At 45.2% G+C, this 23,284-nt stretch overlaps 1 protein-coding gene across 2 annotated transcripts in view; it reads right to left on the reverse strand.

Moving 5' to 3' along the window:
* Stard8 (StAR related lipid transfer domain containing 8) overlaps positions 1 to 22,493 on the reverse strand; it is a 64,810-nt gene extending 42,317 nt beyond the window's left edge. Inside the window, exon 1 of one of the 2 annotated variants that reach the window (XM_046440259.2) lies at positions 22,469 to 22,493. In XM_046440259.2, the coding sequence (XP_046296215.2) occupies positions 22,469 to 22,490 (22 nt within the window). In that variant the 5' untranslated portion in view covers positions 22,491 to 22,493. Of the gene's footprint in view, positions 1 to 1,023; positions 1,216 to 22,468 lie in introns of those variants that run through there. The other variant, XM_046440252.1, reaches the window with a different exon arrangement.
* Positions 22,494 to 23,284: the final 791 nt, after the last annotated feature.

The following is a 23,284-nucleotide window of genomic DNA, read 5'->3' on the forward strand; positions in this document are numbered from 1 at the left end:
AGAATCTTGCCTTCTCTGGACCCCAGTGTGTGTGTGTGTGTGTGTGGTGTGTATAATCAGAGTCTGATCTAGGATCTCTTGAGTGCCCTTTCAGTAGTTCAGGATCCATTACAAATCTATGGTGAGAAACCCAACCCAGTTTACTATTTCCTCCCTATCATTTGGATAGGATCAATAGAGTGTACCAGGGAAAGTAGCAGGCAGTGCCCAAAGATATAGAAAGCTGCCAACTTTTAGAAAAGCAAAGTTCCAGATACTTTGAGAGATTCCTCTGGGTTCAAAGAGGCCTTGGGATGAAGCTTTTAGGCAATGGGAGTTGACCAAAAAGGTGCTGCAAGGATAACTGGGCTGGTAGTGGTATAGGCACATGAGGTACAGAATGATGTACAAAGGGGTCATTGACAGGGGGATAGGAAGTAGGGAGCTACAGTCTAAATGTTAAGAAGCAAGGATATAGAGTTTGAAAGCAATCAAACAAAACCAGGGGGTTGGATAGAGGGGCAGATAGACAACAGAATGACCAGGGGAAAATACAGGCCGAGAGTCAGACATGTAGCAGGACAGGAAGACAGGCAGAAGCATGAACAAGCAAACGCCAGACACAGAGGCTAAGAAAGTCTTAGCAGAATCAGCAGTAAAGAACGTACTGTTTTCTAAACACCTACTATGGGTTAATAGCCAAAGAGTGTAGGCAGTGGTAGAGACGAAGGGACAAAGCCAGATGGACAGCCAGGATAAGAAGATGGGGCACCTCTGGAACAGAGCAAGAGCTGTCCACGATTAAGAAAGCAGGAGCGCGGGGTGGAAGGCCTGAAAAGAGGGGACTGTCGGCCAGAGGTGCAGTTTGGCAAATGGGCATAGGGCTAATAGAAGAAAACGGGACGGGGACGGAAGCCAGGGAGCCAGTGAGGACCGGCAGCTTCGCGAAGCCAGCGCCGGTAACGCAGCTGCAGGAGCCTCTGGGCGAAGGGCAGCCCAGCCCTGACCGGACCTCCCCGCCTGGGTCTGCAGGGCTCTGTTCACCTGGATTCCAGCGCGGCAGGTCGCATCGGGTGCCCTTCACACCCCGCAGCGTCCACGTCCGGGGTTTCGGGAGCCACAAGGCCGGCCCCCAGCCCCGTGCTCCGGCCATGTGTCCGTGGGTGCCGCACAGCGCTGCGCTGCACCAAGAGGCTCTGGAGCCTGAGAGCGAGCAAGTGTGCTAGTCCAGCACTGGCGCCTTGGGTGGTTGCACCCGGACTGAGCCTCTGGCCAGGGAAGCAGGGAGGGAGCAAGGGAGGAGCTGAGGGAATGAGGGCTGTAGTCTCCCCGCCCCCTCAGTAATGACTAGAAAGTTCCACGCCCCCACCGTGTGCGGAACTCTAGTCTAGCTACGCTAGTCTCAAGTCATCTACTCTGCCACTCTCTCCCTAGTGCCATTAGGCGGGAGTCCCCTCATGGGTTGGAGTCACTTTCTAGCCTTTTCCACCCTGACCTCCTATTTAAAAGGTGTCTCACCACTGATCTCCCTCCTTCCTGCTCTCATACCCCTGTGTCTACCTCCTATATGCCCCAAATCTCACCAACCAGGTGACATGGAAGAAGACTTTGCACTAGATTGGAGAGAGGAATGATGATTCCCACCATCTTGCCAGACTGACACTCCTCAGCCTCCCACACCGTATCTCTCTCTCTCTCTCTCTCTCATATTCTCATTCTCTCTCTCTCTCTCTCTCTCTCTCTCTCTCTCTCTCATATTCTCATTCTCTCTCTCTCTCATATTCTCATTCTCTCATATTCTCATTCTCTCTCTCTCATATTCTCATTCTCTCTCTCTCATATTCTCTCTCTCTCTCTCTCTCTCTCTCTCTCTCTCTCTCTCTCTCTCTCTCTCTCTCTCTCTCTCTCTCATACACACATGCACATGCACAAATGCCCCATTTTCCCGCTGGCTGGCAAGAGCAGTGCAACCAGCTATGTTCCAACAAGAGCACCTTAAAATCCTGCAAGTACCAAGACTGTTCAGGAGTGGAAGCTGTCTTTTATAGACTCTGTTATATTACAAATGGGAAACCTCAGGCTCAAAAATACAAATGACTTGGCCAGCATCTATACAGGGACAGTTATCTCTATGTGACAGGACTGTTGTGAGGATTTGAAGGGCTGAGTTCACAGGGTGCCTGGCACAGAGTACAGGCTCCATAAATAACAATTAACTTTTACTCTTGAAGAGCTCAGTAGTGGGGACCTATCCCCACTGATACACAAACACACACACACCTGGAACTTGGACTCTAAGGTACATAACCCCCCACCCATAGCAAGCAAAATTGTATCACCTGATTTGGAGGTGGTGGAAGGGCCTGACTGATTTCATTTACAAAGCTGAAAGTCACCAGCTTGCAGATCCAGTCATTTCCATTTCATTTCTCTCCAAGGCCAGTATGGGGCCCGAGATTTTCATACTGGCTCTGCAAGAACTGTGGCATAATATGGGCTATGACTCTTCTCTGAGCTTTGTTTGTATTTCTTGTTTGTACCCCTTATCATTTACAAAGCATGTTCAACATTGCCATTGTGTCATGGGTCACAGCCCTTCCCCTCCATCCTCTCCGCCCTGGGTGCCTCTATTCTGAGGGAAGCAGCCTTATGTTTGATCAGTAGTCTAGGAAAAAGGAGAGTGTTCAGTTGATGTGTGCTTATTGGCATGCAATTTGAACCCACTTTTCATAGATTTAGTATCCAAATGGAAGAGAATTAGAAGTTACCATGTCATTCTTCATGCCATCACCCCATTCCCCCAGGTTAGTGCTGGCAATCAATAGGCATTGACAAAATAGTTATCAACTGAATGAATGTACTGTTCTTGTGGGGGCCAGGACATCCCAGAGGCACACACTGAGTTCATTTCAGAATCAAGGCAGAATTCCGACTGCTCCTCCTTTCATTAGGCCACTCTATTTCATGGAATTATTTTTTTGGTTTTCATCAAAAATCAGTGAAATCAGGAATGTGGGGAACTCATTCTTCTCTCCCAGCACCTACTGGCCTCTCAGCAATCACCATACTGGACTAGGTCAGCCAGAGCAAATGACCACCAGGATGCACCCTCTGAGCCCAGCTTGGCACCACTAAGCCTTTGACTTCTGAGTTTCCAGAAGTCTCTTCACTGTCGTTGCCACAGGGGCAAGTTCCAGCCTGAGGAAAAGGAGGCCCCAGCCAGCTTCCTCCCAGCATAGGAGTTTCCCTTCTGCTCTCTGGTTGGGCGTGAGCGTGGGGACACAGCAGCCTAGAAGGAAGGGCGGCAGTAGCCATTTGCTACCCTGCTAAGGCATCTCTGTCTCTGACCAATCCCTCCCCTATTTCCTGAGTTCTAATGCTTCAGCCCTACCCTTAACAATGATACAAGAGGGATCCAAAAATTAACTTGAATCACAGAACCTCCGAGCTGGAAAGAACTGTAGAGGTCATTCACTCCCACAGCCTCCCCACTGCAGGAATGGCCACTGTTGGCAGAGGGGGGCATCTTACCTAACCTCACACAGCTTCAACTTCCTTCTCCATAAAATGGTCAGGATGAAACCTAACTGACAATGTTACTGTGGGGGAGAGAGGCAAGAATGGATTTAATAACAGCTAAAATATATTGAGCACTAACTATGTGCCTGCCATGGCTCTAAGTGTTTTTTTGAGAATTATTTAATGTCAACCACAACCCTCTAAGTAGTTGTATTATTATTATTATCATCATCATCATAACCATCATCGTCTTCATCACCCTCCTTTTACAGAAGGACAAATTGAAGGATGACAAAAGTAATGTAACTTGCTAAGTTCACTCACCTAGTAAGCAGCAAGGACAGAAGTTAAAACCTGAATGTCCATTATCTCCCTCACAATTGTAAGGATCTTCTTTACTCTAAAGAATGATTGGTAGGTCATGAGGGTTCCTGAGCTCAAACTTTTTGCATTGGTGTCATTTTTGTATTCAAATACCCTCAGGGACTGAGGGAGAAGATTGTGAAGCCTTTGGGGGTGGGGGCTGAAGATGTAACCTGAAGCTTTAGCTCCACACAGGGAATGTCTTTGAAGTTCCTGCTCTTATCTTAAATATCTACTTGCATTTTCCAGTTTATATTACACACACACACACACAAATATATATATATATATATATATATATATATATATATATATATATATATTTCTTATACAAATTGGTGTTTTCCTTCTTAAGCCTTTGAGGAAAGTTGACCCCCCAGGAAGATGAGACATATTGGTTCTATGATTCCTATGCCTACAAACTAGTACCTTGCATCCCAGAGGTGCCAGACACGTGGCATAGGACAGGCCCTCAGTCAGTAGGAATAGCTAAAGTTTATGGAGCCTTTATCACATGAGCCAACACTCTAATTTCTACATATGATTTAATCTTTGTGACAAGTTTGGGTGTGATTTTCTCAATGGCACACAGTTTGGACTGTCAGCTTGGGCTAGTAACCTTCATATATACCGCCTCTGAGGCCACGTGGGAGCTCCTCTTACCTTCCTGCCTTCACCACTTCCCACTAGATCTATTGATTTGTTTATTGGCAGCACTGGGCCTTATTCCAATTAGGTTGTCAGCTCCTGAGGGTAGACATTAGTGCCTCTTCCCACACCTCATCAATCCTTGGATCTGAGCCCAGAGCTGGGCAATACACAGGGCTGTTCCTCCATTCATGTTTGGTGACTATTTCCTGGCTGGTGACAGTCTCTTGGTCCTAGCACCTGTTTGCTGATGGATACAGCATTTCACACAGGAGTTCTCTGCCACCACACCCCCCAACACCTACCCCTATTGCAAAAGTCCAGCTTCAAAGGCGGCTTCTCATAACTGAAGGGACAAGGTCATGCTTTTTTTTTTCAGTACTGAGGATCAAACCAAGGGCTTTAGGCATGCTAGGCAAGTGCTCTACCATTGCACTATGTAACCAGCACAAGTCCATACTTCTACGGTGGTATTCAAATGACTGCCCAAGCTCACCCAGCAACTCAGCTGGCATTCCAAAAATACACCAAGCTTCATTAACCCTCCAAATGTGTTACATGTGCTCTTCTCTTTCCCAGAAATTCACATCCTTATTTCCTTTACTTACATCACAATCATATGGTGCTTTCAATGTGCCTGACCACCACTCTAAGCTCTTTGCACATTTCAACTCACAAATTTCTTTTAGAAAATCTGTACAAACTATTATTATTCCATTTTATAGTTGAGAAAACTGAGGCACAAAAAGGTTGAAGTATTTTCCCTATCTCCTATACCTGGAAGAGTCTTATATATCCTTTGAGTAGTTCCTATGAATAGCAAAAGTCATTCCCTTTCTGGATGAGTCCACAGCTCAGCTACACCAGCAGTCCTTCTATATTGAGCTTAGTTATTTATATATCTTCCTGCTCAATAAGAATTTGAAATCTCTGAGAACAGGGACCATATTTTATTATTTATGGCCTATTCATTGCTCAGGAAGGGGTATGACACAGAGTCTGTCCTTAGAGAATATTGATAAAAGGTTTGAACAAATGGGGAGGGAGGGAGGGAGGGAGGGAGAAGCCCTGAAGCAGACTTGACAAAACCAAATAATGGCTGAGAGATTGGGGGGTTTCTTTCCCCCATATCATTACGGTGGAGGTACATAAAAATGAATTGATGACCAAACATGAAATACAATTGCAGGTGAGGCAACGCCCCCTCCCATCCAGCCATTCATGTGGCTGGACCAAACCTGGCACCCTAACCAGAAAGCCATTCTGTCCAGTGAGGCATCTAGTGAGCCATGAAAGGCAATAGTTCTGCAGGCTGCTCTGGAAAACTGAGCTTGCTGGCTTCTCTGTTTCCCCATCAAAGGCCCCATGATTGCTTCTACATTTAGACAGAGTTCATATGGAAAAGATGGAAGGACTTAGATGTCACCCCAGAGAGTTGGGGTTTGTTGCTTTTGGTCTCAAACATTATACTTCAGTGAGTTTTCTCTGTCCTTCCCTTGCTGGCCAAATGTACTTTGTGGAAAAGGAAAGGGGAATTTGGGCATAATTCTGGTTTCAAACCCTGGCTCTGCCATTCAGTAGTTGTGTAACGTTTGGCAAGTTACTGAGCCTCAATTTATTCACCTAAAAAGAAATAGAAAGTTTTGCCAGGCCTGGTGGCACACACCTGTAATCCCAGTTCCTCAGGAGGCTGAGGCAGGAAGATGGAAGTTGAAGGCCAGCTTCAGCAACTTAGCAAAACCTGGTCTTAAAACAGAACTTTAAAGAGGGCTGGGGGTGTAGTTCAGTAGTAGAGTGCTTGTCTAGCCTGTGAGAGGCCCTGGATGAGAAAAAATGGGGACAAGTTATTGAGCCTAAGTTGTTCAATAAGATGCGTGTGTCAATTGCAAACTCATCCTTTAACTCTTCACCTCACCTCATTGTTTCTTCCTGCCCCTGTGCAGGCTGCTCAGTTCTTTCTGCCTTTATCTGGGAAATAGTTACAGTGCCCACATACACCTGTCCCCTATCCCCATTCCTTGGCCTTAGGACACAAACCTTCACCTATGTCAGAACTTGCAGAAGTCCCTCCTCCTCTTCGCATTGCCTGGCAGGGTGTAGCACCAATACACCCTGTAGCAACATATACCCTGTGATCTAGTTAAGGGTTCCAGGCTCTATCCACTTAAGCAACCAGCATGGTCATGATCAAAGGCTGCTTTTGTGTCCCTGGAGCAGTTTGCATCTTGGGGATCAGAACTCTGCCTCCTGCTAGGTGCAGTGGTGCACGACTGTAATCCCAGTGACTCAGGAGACTGAGGCAGAAAGATCACGAGTTCAAAACCAGAATCAGCAAAAGTGAGGCACTGAGCAACTCAGTGAGACCCTGTCTTTAAATGAAATACAAAAAAAATGGCTGGGGATGTGGCTCAGTGGTTGAAATTGAGAGCCCCCGAGTTCAATCCGAGGTACCAAAAAAAAAAAAACAAAAAAAAAACCTCTGCCTCCTGCATCCCCCTCTTCTTGTGACAAACTAGGAAGGCCTTGTTTGCATCCATCCCTTAGTATGTCCCCCTGGACTTTCAGGCCAATGCATGAGAGGACGCTGGGTCCACAGAAGGCCAGGCTGGAATTGGTGGGCCCTCGTTAAACCTCTGGTCCATCCCTCATCATACAGCTGGAGCTCCTGAGTTCTGTCTGGAAGGAAAAGCAGCTCCAGGCTCTGGCCCAGGCTTTGCCCGGCAGATCCAGTCTTCCAGGACTGTCACCAGACCTGAGTAGCTCAAGAGTTTCGGTCAGAAGAAGAGATGACCAAGAAGCCCCAAAGTTCTCTGGGGGCATTTCTCCCATAACTTCTCCTCAGTGTGGTGTCCCCAGGCAACCTATGTTGAGGTCCTGGAAAAAAAAAGTTGGCAACTCATTGGTTCTTAGCCAATCAGTGTCGGCAATGGCCCACTCTCCACAGATAGGGGTGCACACACACTTTAGCTGTGAATAGGGCAGAGTGCCAGGTCCTCCCCACAGACTTCCCCTCCAACAATGAGTTGGAAGTCAGGCTGCAGTCCGGAACCAGAGAAGAGGGAACCTGCAAAAATGCCAACTCAGGCCAGAGCCCGATCGGAAGGCCTGGATGGTGGAATTTAGTTGTGGGTCAGCTGCATCCCACAGACTGGAGAGCTAATGGGAACCCCAACCCCTGTGCAGTGAGATACTCCAAATGGGTAGAGAATTGTCTTGATGTCTGCGGTGGGCCAAGCAGGATATGAGTCTCTGAAATAGACTGAAATTAAGGGCCTGTAAAATTGAGAGAAACTTCCTTGTACTGCACATAAAGCCTGAGGGGCTGCCCCCTCTCTGCTGGCCTGGAAGATGCCAAGCAAGCTGAGATTACCCCCTCCCCAGGCCTGTCCAACAGGGTAATTAAATCTGCATATATATTTTTTCCCTGCCTTTTGTCTCACTTTGATGCTTTTACTTCTTTAAAAGCTTTGTTTACCCTCAGAGATTGCAAAGATGGAATTTTTGAAAGAATGTGTTTCTTTTATGTTCTTTCAAAGATAGCTTTGAAGAAAACCTATTTTCCTATCAGTTTGCCTCTGAATATTTTCAGAGTGGCGGGAAATCAGAGGGGTGGGCAGTGTAGCCTAGCCTCTTCCCCAGGCCAGAATCAGTGCCACCTGGTAACATGTGCAGACACCTCCCTTCACTCCTGCTTACCCTCTTTTCCTAGCATTTGTCTGACCCAAGTCAGGGATGTGGGTTCTGTGTTCTAGTTTAACCAAGAAGCTGTTCTCTTTGACCAATATACCTGCGGTGATTATGCTGTCTTTGGCTTGCTGTACGACTTTGGGCATATTACTTGCCCTCTTGGAGCTGTGACAGCATCATCTAAACATCATATACAAGTTTAGTTGGACTAGATCAGTAGTGCAGGAAGAGCCTCAAGTTCTGCTGTGGGCTGTTGCAGGAAGAACAGGGCAAAACTGAGTCAGGAGACTCCAGGCCCCCACCTTGCTTCAATTAGCCATGCTGTTGGTGTATTTGATATAGTGGGGTTTCACATAGGATTAACTTTGTGGGGGCAGGGAAAGTTCTGCATCTAAGAAGGTTGTAAGTCAATAGACTAGATGTGTTCTTGCACCTGGGCCTCAGTTACCTTACAGGGTATAACACAAGTGAAATGCCTAGAGGGGCAACCAGCACAGAACAATGGTAATAATAATAATAATAATGACCATTTTTGAGCACTAACTATGTGTTAGGCACTGTTCAAAGGCTACTTGGGGATCAACTTAATTGATTCTTCCAAATCTTCTCAGAAGTCACTATTATCATTTTCATTTTTCAAATAAAGAGACTGAACAGAGAAGTTTGGCAACTTGTCCAAGATCACACAGCAAATGAAGGGTACTACTGGAATTTGAATACAGGCAGTTTGGCTCCAGGACCCTCATTCTTAACATGTATTGCTTCTCCATATATATTTGGTTATTTTTCTGGTTGTTGTTCTCTTTGGCAAATTGTTTCCCACCGTCTTTAAAACGGGTCAACCTCATCTTGCAATGTGACTTTGACTTAGATTGTGGCTGTAGAGTGGGCAACTTAGGACCTGTTCTGGCAGCCAAACCAGGCTGTCCAGTCCCCTCATGTTGGTGTGCCATATCTGCCTACAGTTTAGGGCCACTTCTCCAAAGACTGAGCAGTGGAAAAGTGCTGAGTTTGCTATAAAAATAAGGACTGGCTCATGTGCTTAGAGCCTAGAAAAAATCAGGCAGGAGATCTGGTGGGAACTTTAGAAGGTGGTGGGATGCCACACATGGTATAGGACTCTGCTGATTTGTTCCGTTTCAGGTCTTACTGACCCTGTCACTCTAAATCGCCTCCATATTCCTGGCTCAGCCTTCTTCTTCCCTTTGGACTCCTTTTCTGGCCCCCTCAATCCTTCTCTTCCTCTCTCCTCTCTCTCCTTGCTCAGCAAGACTCATAATAACTTGCTAAACCACAACCCTCCCATTTCTTCTATTTCCACTTTCCAGGGGAATTTTGCAGCTGGTCTCCACTGTTTCTCTTGATTGAGCCCCCCACTTCTCTCTGGCCACGCCCATCTCTTCCCTGGCCCCACCCACCTTCCTTAGGCTAGTTTCCTCAACTTTAACCCCCTCAGCCCACAGGTAAATTGCAGAGGCTTATCCTTTGCCCCCTTTACTTGGTTATCAGGGCCACTATCTCCCTGGGCAAGTGTCTTCACTTATCTGGGTCTCAGTTTCCCCATCTAAAGGAGGTTGGACTAAATGACATCTGAGAAGCTTTCCATATCTAATTTCCAATAGTTTTCTAACTGGTTCATTTAGAAAATTGAATCTTCTTGGCCACATCTTTCTATTACCTTTACACACACACACACACACACACACGTTCTTTTGGGGTAAGGAACTTCAAAAACATTCACTGAGGCCAGAATCTGAGGAACTGGTTGTCTAGTGAGGCACAGAGTGGAAACAAGATTTGCAGAATTTTCAAAATAACAAAAGTTCATGGAGACAAGGAGGCTTGGCCAGTGACCACTTGGTGGAGGAACAGAATTCTGCAAGCTAAGTAACTTCAGAAAAATGGTCCTCTCAGCCAGGTTTGGCTTCATACAAAGGCCAAGGAGCTATGTGGCATGAACCCTGCAGGGTCAGAGCACAAGTTCCATTGCCCCCCAGCATCATCACCTGTCCATTCTGGACAAGTCAGGGAAACTAAGAGCAATGGGGACAGAGCCCCTGATGTGCCAAGGTTTCTGTTTCAAAGGTGCTTAGTCTCAAGTTGCAGAGACAAGTATGGAGATAAATAGGCCCCCTTGCAGGCTCCTAGATGCTTTCATCTCATTTTTCCTTTACAACAGCCTGTGAGATAGTGAGAGAGGAACTGTTATCCCATTTGCAGATCAAAGAGGACACAGAATTCACTCCAGCTGATCTGATCTCTCAGAGGCTCAACCCCAAGTGTTTAGACCCCAGGGCCAGTTCCCTGTGCAAAACATATCTGCATTTTCAGGAGCTTTGACAATACAAGATTTTTGGAAAGCTACAAAAGCAAACCAAACCCAAAACCCTCTTAACAGTGGTAACTCTGTAAAGGAGGAGTCAGGGGTTATGGGACTTTAGATCTTCATTTTATTTGCAGATACATTGAGATTTTTACTCCGAGTGTGTATTTTTATTTTTATTTCATATGTGAAAGGAAATAGCTTGAACACAAGGCAGAACATGATCTTCTAACATGTCTGCTACAAGACAGACACTCAGTATTCTGGGGATTCAAAAGAGGGAGGGGACAATATTTGAGCTGGGCTTCAAAAAAAATGGCCAAAGTCTAAACAGATTGAGATGGGGTGCGGGGAATTCGAGAATTCCAGAGACTGCATAAGTCAGCCATTTCCACTCAGCAGCTGTGGTTGACTTCTGGGACAACAGGCCTGCCTAGAAGGAATTCTTCCTGAACAATCAGGTACACATAGTGGGTAGGATTTCCTGTTTTCTTTCCTTTTCTCATTTTACATTGTGAGATACCTGGGCCAGAGTCCAGAGCTTGGGAAACACCTGCTTTCATCCACATGGCTCTCACCTGGACTGTGATCTTGGTTTGCCTAGGACATGTCCGGCTGGGCCAGTTCAGCCAGGCTCAGGCAGAAGGAACCATAGGGAGCAGCAGACATCCAAACAGAAAGGGGCCCCAGCCTAGCACCCTCTCCCCAAACTGCTTTTCACCAGAGGTCAAGATTGGGTGTCAAACTATAAGATCGATCACATTTTTGGAAAATTACATTTTTCACAGTTTTTGGAAAATCAAGGCCAAACCCCTTTCCAGTTAACGCTAATAGAAACACAGAATGTAGGAGCTTGAAGGACCTTAAAGATTACCCAGTTCAGTCCCTTCCTTTTAATGGTGGGGAAATTGGGGCCAAGACAGAGGGACTTACCCAAGGTCACAGAACCTATTAGCAGCCACGTCAACACATCCTGCCTGGCTATACTTAAGTCCCAGTGATGAATGACCCTTGCTGTGAACTGGGCCATTTAAGAGGCGCTCATTGGCAGACATAAGAAAGACAGCACATCTGGTCTTTGGAGACCTGAGGTGTATGAGGCACATTTGATCTTTCTATCACTCCCCACTAAAGTTCCCCTCTGGCCTGCATGCTGCCTCCTGGAGTGCAGGTGAAGCTCTGGAGTCAGCATTCAACATCTGCCCTCCCCATCCTAGAGGCCTGGGGCTCATTCCTGAGGCCTCAGCTCCTGCTTTTTTAATCTTAAATCAGACTTCTGGACTGGAGAAAATGCCTCCTCCTTCCCCAATCCTACTGCCTGGGCTACTTGTCATGATAATTTTATCATCATTTAATAACTATAGTTTTTGTGTAGTCTGTGAGATTATAGAGCATTCCCACCCCCTTCATTGAAGTTAGGTCCCAAAGCCAGGAGTTCAGTATATGGACTCCACTTTATTTTATTTATTTATTTTTGGTACTGGGGATTCAACCCAGGGGTACTTTATCACTGAGTCACATCCCACTCCCTTTCTTTTCTTTCTTTCTTTTTTTTTTTTTGAGGCAGGGTTTCACTAAATTACTCAGGGCCTTGCTAAGTTGCTGAGGCTGGCCTCGAACTTGTGAACCTCCTGCTTCAGCCTCCCGAGTCACTAGTATTACAGTTGTGTGCCACCATACTCAGCTGGACCCCCCCCCCCTTTAAAAATTGAGACACCTAAGGTTTAAAGAGATGATCACACGGTTAATAAGTAACTGAGTCAGAATTCAGACACAGAGGGCCAGGGATGTGGCTCAGTGGTAGAGCACTCACCTAGCGCGTGCGAGGCCCTGGGTTTGATTCTCAGCACCACATAAAAATAAATAAATAAATAAATAAAGGTATTGTGTACAACTAAAAGAAATAAATATTTTTTTTAAAAAAGAATTCAGACCAAGAGAAGCGTGGATTCTCCAAACACTGAGTTATTTCCAGTACACTAAGATTTGCCTTTTTGCTTGTTTCTTGGCAATGATGAATAGATGGATGGATGGACAGAGGGATAGATGGAAGAAAAAATTCCCAAGTGCTCTCTGTGGCTGGCTCTATATTAGAGGTTACAGAGAGAGAGGAAACAAGTTGCTACCCTCAAGAAGGCCACCATTTCAATCAGTGCTTCTTGCACCAAAGCACACCCAAATGACTGAACACAATGAATTCCATCTCCACTCAGCCCCTAGAAGCTGGAGGAGAATCCCCTGAAGCCAGAAACAAGTAGGAAACTTTCATCTTACAGGTTCTTGTGAACTTAACATGCTATTCCACAATAGGTCTATACTTCTTTTAATATAAAATGTTAGTTTGTCCCCAGATCTTCTAACAAAAATAAGCTGTGGTAAGCAGATGCTCTTGGAAGTAACATACAGGAAGAGGTTCTACTTATCTCTGGCCCCAGGGGAGACAGTGGTATGGTTTTGTGTGGTGAATTTCTTATTATTCTGTGAAACTAAGATTTTGGTAAATAAGGCTATGTGTTCAGAAATGCCACACATGTGACATTTGTACATGTGTGTGCATAGGATATCCAGAGGTGGAAAGAGTTGATTTCTTTACAGGTACATGTGTTTCTCTGGCACCCAAGAACAAGTCACACTTCTAAGCTGGCAATAGCTGTGAACTAGGCATGTTCCTCAACCAGAAACCAGAACCGAAAAGGATCCCAGAGATCCTGGGAAGCTTCCTTCCAAAACACTTTTTTTCATTGGCCCTTCTAGCAACAGGGTAGGGAAAAATATGGCACCCATTTCCCAGTGATAGAGAGCTGAGAGGGCAGAAAGCCAGGCAAACGCACAGCAGTATTATTAGGGGTGATGAAGTAGTTATCCTGAGAGATATCTGGGCACTGACAAAGCACTTCCCTGCTTTTGTTGGGGTTCTGAAAACAAGGAGCCAGCACTTTATAAAGCCCAAATGTTGTTCTCCTGTTTGCACATCCTCTAATTATGTCTATTTTTTTATTTTTTGTTTTAAAGGAGGGCTCTGAGTACCAGTCTGCTTTGGTGATCCTCAGAGAAACAAGAAAGGGGGCTTGGATTCTCTCTTGGGCCATAGGTTAAAGAAGCAGGACATCTCTGGGGAGCCAGATATGGTGATAACAGCAGTGAGATCAAAGTATGACAGTTTCAAGTGGCGGATGGGGTGGGGGAAGGGCTGGAGATTCTGAAATGACTGACCCTCCCCTCCTTAAGAATCTCCTTTTGGCCTTTTTCTTTTTCCAAACCTTGAAGGGCTTTGTGTTTTGTTTTTAATAAAGGAGGCTGTTCCCTTCCCCTGTGGAATGTATTCCCTGAAATATCCTGCTCCAGGGACAAATGGACACAGGATTGGAAGCCTCTGTTCTCAGGAGCTCTACTTCCTATGTTTTCATTTTTCTTCTCAAAACGCAAACCAAACCAACTCTTCCTGTTTCTGGGTTTGGGATGTGGAAGGTCACACAGCAGGAACCCTCTAGCAAACAGGTCAGAAGGGGCCACTGAAAACTACCCCTTGGCTGCCCTGCCATGGGGGAGGGCTGTTTGAGTGAAATTCTGTCCTATGGAAAGAAAAGGAGGACAAGGAATGACACTCAGGTTATGGTGAGGGATCAGCTAGGCTTGTGACACCAGTTTGTTCTCCTCTGCTTTGGCCCTATCCCCAGGAAGACCAATCCCTGGGCACCATGGAGCCTTCAGAGCTCAGTGACTAGTCTTCAGCCATTGGTTCCTGTTCACTGGGAATAAGGTTAAGGAAGTCATCAGGACTGTCATTCATATATATATCTCCAAGGGTCACTTAACCACTGAGCCATCTCCCCAGCCCTTTTTATTTTGTATTTAGAGACAGGGTCTTGCTAAGTTGCTTAGGGCCTCGCTAAGTTGCTGAGGCTGGCTTTGAACTTATGATCCCCCTGCCCCAGCCTCCTAAACTGCTGGGATTACAGGTGTGTGCCACCATACCCAGCTAGGACTGTGAGAAATTATTTTTAAGAGCTAGAGTTTTCATTTCGAGGAGGGACAGATTCTGGGCAGGAAATTGAAAATGAGTGGAACCTGAGTTCCAGTCTCCATTTTGTTATCCTCTAGCTATATGCTGTGGTGCACATCATTTACTTTCTTTGGGTTTCCCCCCAGCTGCAATGAGAGCATTGGTCCATATAATCTCTAAGGTCCCTTCCACCCCAGGAATTGGGGAATTCTAAATGCCAGCTGTCATAAGGAAGAAGGAGCACACTCCTCTCATAAGACTCTAATGAGCTTAAAACAGGATCACTGGGTAGAATTTGTTGTAAGGCGAGGTCTCTCAACATAAAGTAGAACTTTCAACTGAGTGTAGAACAGAAAAGGCTTTACTCTACCTGGAAAGTTTGGTCAGAACCTGAGTGGGCACATAGCAGGAATGGTATAAAAGTCAACCAGGAGCTGGGCATGAGTTGCACATACCTGTAATCCTACCAACTCAGGAGACTAAGTTCTGAGGATTACAAGTTCGAGGCCAGCTTCAGCAACTTTAGTGAAGCCCTGTTTCAAAATAAGAACTAAAAAGGGTTGGAGTATAGCTCAGTGGTTAATTTCCTGTGGGCTCAATGCCTAGTACAAAATAAATAAAAAAAAAAAAAAACAAAGCCAGTTAGCAATTGAACACTAAACTCAAGCTATGATCTCCGCCAACCTTCACTTCCATGTGGTAGGCTCCAGTCTCCACATGAAATCTCCATGAGACCTCCAAAAGGTAAAATGGATTTAGTTGAATGAAGTAGACATGAGATATCCCTCAACTTTGAACTCTGATTCCCCAGAATTTCTGGGGACCCAAGGGGTCCTTAGTATTTGGTTTGAAAAGCATTGATTAATATGGTACTTAATTGCCTTTCCAGCATAGAGATGGAGGGCAACCTCAAAGTTTTAAATGTTGGGTTGAAAATGTGCTTTACATGGATCTGCACCACTGGTTAGCACTATTGGGCCCTCAAGGCCCTGTCTTAAGACATTATATCCTCTGGAGCCAGTGGAGCTCTGTGTTGATCTATAATAACTAGTTCAGAGCTGAAATCATAGGGAAGAAAATCTTCTGAGAAGAATTCACCAGTCTGATTACCAGAAGTTCTTTTGCTATGCCATCAAAAATAAAAGACAGTCCTTGGAAGATTGATTGTTTATGTGAGGCCCTGTGCTTATTTCTGGGAATACAGGGATTAGTCAGATGTGGCCATTGTACAATAAGAGCTCATGGTCTATAGGAGAGACAATAAAGGAAAGAAGCCAACATAGAACAGTGTGATATGTTGTAACAGAGATATGGACATGATGGGAAGGGAAGGGAGTCCGAGGGTGGCTTGAAAAGCCAAGATGAAGAGGGACTGGCAAAGTTACTACCAAGAGAGTCCAATATGAGTGTTCCATGTTTGTCCAAGAACTAGTGTGTTGTCCCCTGGGGTTCGGAAATGTGGTGATGTGGTGTGTGATGACCTTGAATACCAAAGCAAAGAAGTTGAATTTTGGTCAAAGGTATAAAACAGAGTTGTTGAGTTTTTGTTGTTGTTTTGCAGTACTGGGGGTTGAACCCAGGGCCTTGTGCATGCTAAGCAAGTATGCTACCGGTGAGCTACACATAGCCCTAAAATCTTCTTTAAAAGAGAGAACTCTGGTAGCAATATGGAAGGTGAAGTGGTAGAGAAAGCATAATGGTGAGAAAACCAGTTAGGAAGTAATAGAGACCATCCCTGCAACAGCTGCTTGGACCTAGATGGAAGTGTGCATGACAATGTGGATGAATGATGGAGCAGATAAAACAGAGGGACACATTTAGGAAGCATTAAAAAGAACTCAGGAGGCTGAGACAGGAGGATCACAAGTTTGAGGCCAGCTTCAGCAATTTAGGGAGGACTGGTCTCTAAATAAAATATTAAAAAGGGCTAGGGATGTGACTCAGTAGTTAAGAGCCCCTGAGTTTAATCCCTGGCACCAAATAGATAAACAAATAAAGTCTCATGCACGTGATTTGGTGGCTAAATGGTAGCAAAAGAGAAAGATGGCAGAGTCCAAGTGACTCCCATGCGTCTAGGGTGGATGGTGGCACATTAACCAAGAAAGGGAATCTGAAGAAAGAAAGCTTCCAAAAGAATGATGAAGAATTGCAATCTTTAGTGTTGAGTTTAAAGGATCCACAGGCCCTTCTGGTGCAAGTGTCCAGTAGCGCCTCCCAAGTCCTTTACAGACCTGGCATTTGACCTCGAATTCCCATTCCTTCTTCATCTCCTGATCTTCTGGACAGTCCCAGCTTACAAAAATGGCCAGCTAGACTGTGCCTCAGTACATTTGTCTGTCCTGCATCTGTAAGCTGAGGCTTGAGTCTGGTTTGCATTCCTGAAAACAGGAACTGGCCACCTGGATTTCTCAGTCCCTTTGGCCCCAAAGGAAACCATTCACTATATGCCTCCACAGTTTTGGGAACCCTTCCCCCACCTCAAATAACATCTTGAAATTGCCCTTTCCACTGACCCTAACCCCCTCTGTTCAGCCTGACTTTTGGCAAAGACATAGGGGATAATATGGAGTCAAAGTGCAGAGGACCTGAGAACCTTCTAGTTCAACCTTCTCATTTTTCAGACAATAAAACCAAAGGCCCAGGGAGGGAAGGCAACTAACTCAAGGTCTCAGAATGAGTTTAATGGAAGGCATGGGTCTACATCTTAGATCTCTCAACTCAAAATGTTTTTGCCTTGGCTGAATTCACTGTAGGTCATGGTTGAAAGATTTCCTGTCTCAAATAATAATCAATTCCAGATACACCCTAACTAAGTAAATCTTTATACTATTCCAAATTGTTGGGTAAAACATCTGTCAAATGTTTGATAAACCAATGTGAAATAACCAGATGTGTTAAGAGTTAGTTATAAGAATGATTTGGTCTTTTTCAGAAGACAGGAAGCAGATCAAATTATTCTTAATTTTGATGATTTTCATGTGTTTAGTACTTTAGCCTACTGCCCTCTTGAGCCTTGGAGGGAACACCCAATAGCATCTTAAATGAATGCATTTAAATAAATAAATTTGTTGCTATTTTCTACCTTTTAAATAGGTCTTCCAAGGCCTTGGAGCTCGAAGGAAGGGTCTGGAGAATCTGGTGCAGAGGCTAAGCCTGCAGCCAGACAGGAGCCAGTTGGGTTTGGGAGCAGGGGCTCTTATTACAAGCAAAGTATTACCCCCTCAGGTCACCTCAGTCACTTCAGCAGGAGCCTGGAGAGAAGCCTTGAATGACTTTGGCCAACAAAAGGATCTTTGTGCTCTAGGAGCAAGGGCCTCAGGGAGGATCTGGCCCCAGTGTGGTGGGAAGGAAGGTCAGCAGCCCCCTCACCTCTCCAGGCGGCTGGGAAGGGGAGCTGAACTGTTCAGCAGAACTGGTGTGCAAGCCAAGGAGTCACGAATTTCAGAGCAGCAAGATACCTTAGAGATCCTTTGGAGCAAAGTACTCATTTCATAGTTGGGGACATTCAGGCCCAAGGAGGGCAAGGGACAGGTTCAAGGTCACACAGGTGGCAAAAAGCAGAGCCAAAACTGGAACATAGAGCTCCTGGTCACATGTTCTTGCTTCAGTACCTAAGAGGCAGTTTTGAATTGTGGGTTTTGTTTAAAGGAAGGGGGTTCCCTTAGGCTTCAGAAATCTCCGTGTTAGAGGCACTTCGAGGTAGGAGGACTTGAAAAAAGCATGAGGAAATGCAGAAATCCCAGATGCCTGAGTGGGGAATGTGCCCCTGAGGCCTGATCCTCCTCCTGACCTGCTGGTTCCTATTACCTCTAGCTCTATATTTTCCAGAGTTTGGTAGATATTAGTGTGGGATGATTTGGGATGGTACATTAACATTTTGAATTGTGATGAATATCTATTTAATTTACTATGAATTAAAAAAAAAAAACTAACCAGTACCCGAAAACCTAATTACACAGCTATTACTGCCTAAACCTAGCATGCACGAGGTCCTGGGTTTCATCCCCAGAACCTCCAAAAAAAAAAAAAAAATTCTGAACTTGGTTTACAAATAAGTGAAGTTTGGGAAACACTGGATTTTTTTTTTCTTTTCTTTTTTTTTTTTTTTTGGTACCGGGGCTTGAACCCAGGGGTGCTAAACCACTGAGCCAGATACCCAGCCCTTTTTTTATATTTTATTTAGAGACAGGGTCTCACTAAGTTGCTTAGGGCCTTGCTAAGTTGTTGAGGCTGGCTTTGAACTCGCAATCCTCCTGTCTTAGCTTCCAGGGCTGAACGCTGTGGATTTTTAGATAGACCACAACAGCAGAGCTGTCAAAGGTCATCCAGGTCATCCTCTGGGCCTGGGCAGCACCCCATATATTGAGTCCAGTTGGACACTCTTCATGCTCTCCTATAAGACAATGCCAAGGTGTCCCATGAGACCCCCCTGCCAAGGTTTCCTCGGTCCATGGGACCACTAGGACAAAAGTCGTACCATATCAGAGAAATCTTCCATTGACTCATCCTGATAGGAAAAATGATATATGCAAATTATATGCAATTGTCAGCTGGAGTCAGTGTCTCCACTTTCTTGGTCTCTAAAAAGACCCTAGCTGGTTCTCTTCTCTGCCACTTCTGTTCTACTGTAGTGGCCCTTGGAAGCATAGCATGTAAGAACACAACAGATTCAGGGTTCAGATGTCAGTATGTAGGTTCAGAGAAGAGGAAGTCTCTTAGGATCATGGCGCCATGTGTGGCACTGTCAACACAGGGTCCCCAACAAATGCTGATTCTACTGCCCCACTTTCCTGCCCCCCATCCCTGCTCTGCTCCCCTTTGTGCAGGCTGTCCTCACCCGACTCTCACTAGATTCAGGCAATCACAGATCCCTCTGCAGTCCCATCCAGCACAGCACACTTTCTTCCAAACCTCTGAACTCACTGAGGGCCCAAGAAGCTACTAATTGGTCACCTCTAAGAGGATTGCTAGATAGTTGAGGGTCAGGGATGCAAAAACATTTTTATTTTTGTATCTCTTTAATTTTAAAGTGTATGAAGCCATCACCACTCCATCAATCAATCAATAATAAAACAAATCAAGAGCTCTGCTCATTCCCTCTATGAAATCTCAAAGTCAATCACATTTGTTCAGCTTTTTGATGTTTTTAAGGCACTGTGTCTTATGACTCATAAGAATCCCATGCAATAAGATGTGGACATCCCATTTTATAGATGTGGACACTGGTCCAGAGAGAGGAAGCAACTCGCCTGGACTCACACAGTGAATTTGTAATGATATTTGGGCCAAAATCCAGGTGCTGTGTTTCTCAATGCCTTGCTGGTATGATTGCCACATCCACATAAAATCATCACTTCTTGCAAACTGTCCTCGAATCGGCCTGAGATAATGTGTTCATATTTGCCCTTAAATAGACATTTTCAAACTTGAACCTAAAGAAGGAGTAGGAAGACCAGTCTCATCACAGCTTTGTAGGTGGCAACCTCTTCTGCCTGGTTCCACCCCCTAAAAGACACTCCTCTCTGCTCTAGGAGCCACAGACCCCTCAGCCACTGGGTGACCACCCTCCTGGGGTTCCTCACTGGCGCCTCAGCCTGGCACAGACATTCTAATGAGGTAGCTTGGCAGCTGCAAATGCATTCGTCTGGGGGGGTCACTATTTCAGGGCCCAAGGGGTTTCTTTTTAGCCTTTGCAGCTGGTGTCTCTGAAATGGAGAAGTTTGTCCTTCCCCCAGTATGGGCGGCACATACATCTTGTACCCCCAGAGGTCTCTGATGCAAAGCAGGAACTGTGCTCAGCAAGAAGCCCTGGAATGGTGATGGGTGGGGTGGGGGTACTGAAGGAGCAGATGTATGCTCTATGCTGATCAAAGCAGTGTTCTGCTTCAAAATAGGTTCCTTCTACTGTCATGGCAATGCAAATAAACACCTCACCCCCGAGTTCTTCTTTTCTTTCTTTCTCTTTCGTTTCTTTTTTTTTTTTTTCTTCACTACTGAGGTTTGAACCTAGGGCCTCACTTATACTATTCTATCACTGAACTACACCTTTGGCCCTTTTTTATTTTTTAATTTTTATTTTGAGACAGGGTCACACTAAAATCTCCCAGGTTGGCCTTGAACTTGTGATCTTCCTGCAGTCGCCTCACAGTAGCTGAATTTACAGGTGTGCGCCACCATGCCTAGCTTTGTTTGTTTGTTTTGTTTCCAGGGATTGAAGCCAGAGCTGTATTACCAGTTTTATTCTCCAGTACTTTTTTATTTTTTTATTTTGAGACAGGGTCTGGTTAAGTTGCTTAAGGCCTCAATAAGCTGCTGAGGTTGGCCTTGAATTTGTGATCCTCCTGACTCTGCCTCCTGTGTAGCTCTCATTAACAAGCATGCACCACTGCACTGGTTTGTCAGTTCTGTTTTAGAAGGCACCACCCAATAATTCAAGGTCCTAAGGTAGAAAAGTCCTTGGGAATTTACCAGATCCCTGGTCTACCTCCTGGAAGGACTATGCCCAAAACATCTCCAACTACTTTGCATGGTCCTCAGGAATAAGGACCTTTTCCAGTACCTTCCCAAGATACCCTTGGCAGGACATTGGTGCCTCTATGTTTCAGTGCCCCTTACCCTAACTGCCACCTGGAAGCTATGATCATGCAAGTAGTGACTTCATCTTCATGAAAAATTGGAGCCAGTGAGTGGCTGAGGTCAGGAGAGAGACAGGAGGTTGACCCCATGACCTCAGTGAAACATGGCCCGTGCCACTAGTCCAGCCATGGCAGCAAATGCTTCCCTGGTCAGAATCCTTCTTTCACTTCCCAAACCTGTCACCCTTCTCTAGACAACTGTGTCCTCCTTGAAAGAAGGAAGTGGCTCAGGGAGTGTTTACTTGTCCACATCCGAGGAGGACATCAGAGGGCAGAAGGCAGATAGGCAGTCAGGCCCATAGAAACTTGTTAAAGAGGAAAAAGAGGTTTTGTTTGTTTTGTTTAGTGTCTCAGTAGGCTGAGAAAAACATGATATTTCAACTTTTTATCAGTGCATATTAATTGTATACAATGGTGAATTTCATTATGGCATATTCATAAATGCATGGAGTATAATTTGATCAGCTTCACCAACTCCCCCCTACTTCCCTTTACTCTCCTCTCTTCCCTCCCACTTATTCTCCTCCTTGACTCCAATGGCTTCCCTTCTACTTTCATGGCATCCCCCCCCCCTTTTTTTTCTTTTTTCTTTCTTTCTTTCTTTTCTTTTTTTTTTTTTTTGATATGGGGGATTGAACTCAGGGGCACTCAACCACTGAGCCCCATCCCCAGCCCTTTTTTGTGTTTTATTTAGAGACAGGGTCTCACTGAGTTGCTTAGGGCCTCACTAAGTAGCTGAGGCTGGCTTTGAACTTATGATCCTCCTGCCTCAGCCTCCCCAGCTGCTGGGATTACAGGTATACACCACCACACCCAGCAGGAAGGAGGAAATTTTTTACATGAAGGCTACATTTATTCTCTTAGCCTAACTAATCTCTTGAAAACCTTCCAGATAAAGCAAGTTTTGGGAATATCAGAGACTCTTCCCTTCCCCTTTCACTTACCTGCTTCTCTTTCCCAATATATCTCCCACCAGTAATACACTTCCCAGTGGAAAGAAGACATTTGAGAGCAAGGGAAGCATGTGGGTGCCTGTCACTTGCTGATAGCTCTAGAGGGAAATCCTCTCCTGGCTCCCAGACAAAAGCAAAACCTCCATCTGAGAAATGGAAGTTCTGCCTGGAACCAAAAGGCAGGGCCCCAAAAGAGACCAAGAAATGCCCAGTGGAGGGAGACAGAGAGGATGTCTTGAGCTTAGCATCTCAGGCTCTGGCTCCTGTCCCTAGGGGACCTGATCAGCTGGTCTCTAAGAACCACTGAGAAGCTTAGTCTCATTGTATGTTGCTTGTGAACCCCGCCTCATGCACTTACCAGCATTCTTCCTCGCTTGCATCAACGGGAAGCACTGCAAAGGAAACAGAAAAGCAGTCACGACATTGTCGAGATGTAATGTCAAAACTGAAGGGAGCTTTAAAATCAGCAAGTTCAATCAACCCATTTTATGGAAGGATAGATTGAGGAACAACGAAAAAGGAAAACAAAGTAAGGAGCAATGTGAATTCTAGAATCCCAGATTCCTGACTGCCTACTCCTTACTACTTCCTCCTATCCTAATGGCTGATTCCTATGGTTTATTTCCTTCTCATGGAATGGAGAGTGCTCCTGCCAAGTTAGGGGACTAGATAGAGTCTGCAAAATTCAAAGTACCATTCTAAATCCTGACAGTAAAGATAATTCAAGAATCAGTCCACATCTGCTTGGCATATACTATCCTTGGTATAGCATTGACCATGCTAGAAGCAAGGTGTACTGATGGAAATGGCAGTATTTAAACTTGGAAATAGTTCAAGATCACCTTCCCCTATTTAATGATTATATGACACTGGACATAATCCATAACCTTTATTTACTCATTTATTTATTCAGAACTGGGGATTGAACCCAGGGTTGCTCTACTACTGAGCTACATTCCCAGCCCCTTTTATTTTTTATTTTGAGACAGGGTCTCACTAAATTACCCAGGTTGGCGTTAAACTTGCCATCATCCTGCCTCAGCCTCTAGAGTCTCTGGAATTACAGGTGTGTGTCTGGTGCCCATAACCTCTTGAGCCTCAGGTTTTTTTTTAAAATATAAGATTAGTAGAGTAATAACCCTGACCTCACAGGTTTTGAGAGAAACTAATGTAT

The sequence above is a fragment of the Marmota monax genome, unplaced genomic scaffold, assembly GCF_021218885.2.
Source record: "Marmota monax isolate L192 unplaced genomic scaffold, Marmota_monax_Labrador192_F-V1.1 WCK01_AAM20220418_F8-fsc00134, whole genome shotgun sequence".
NCBI lineage: Eukaryota > Metazoa > Chordata > Mammalia > Rodentia > Sciuridae > Marmota > Marmota monax.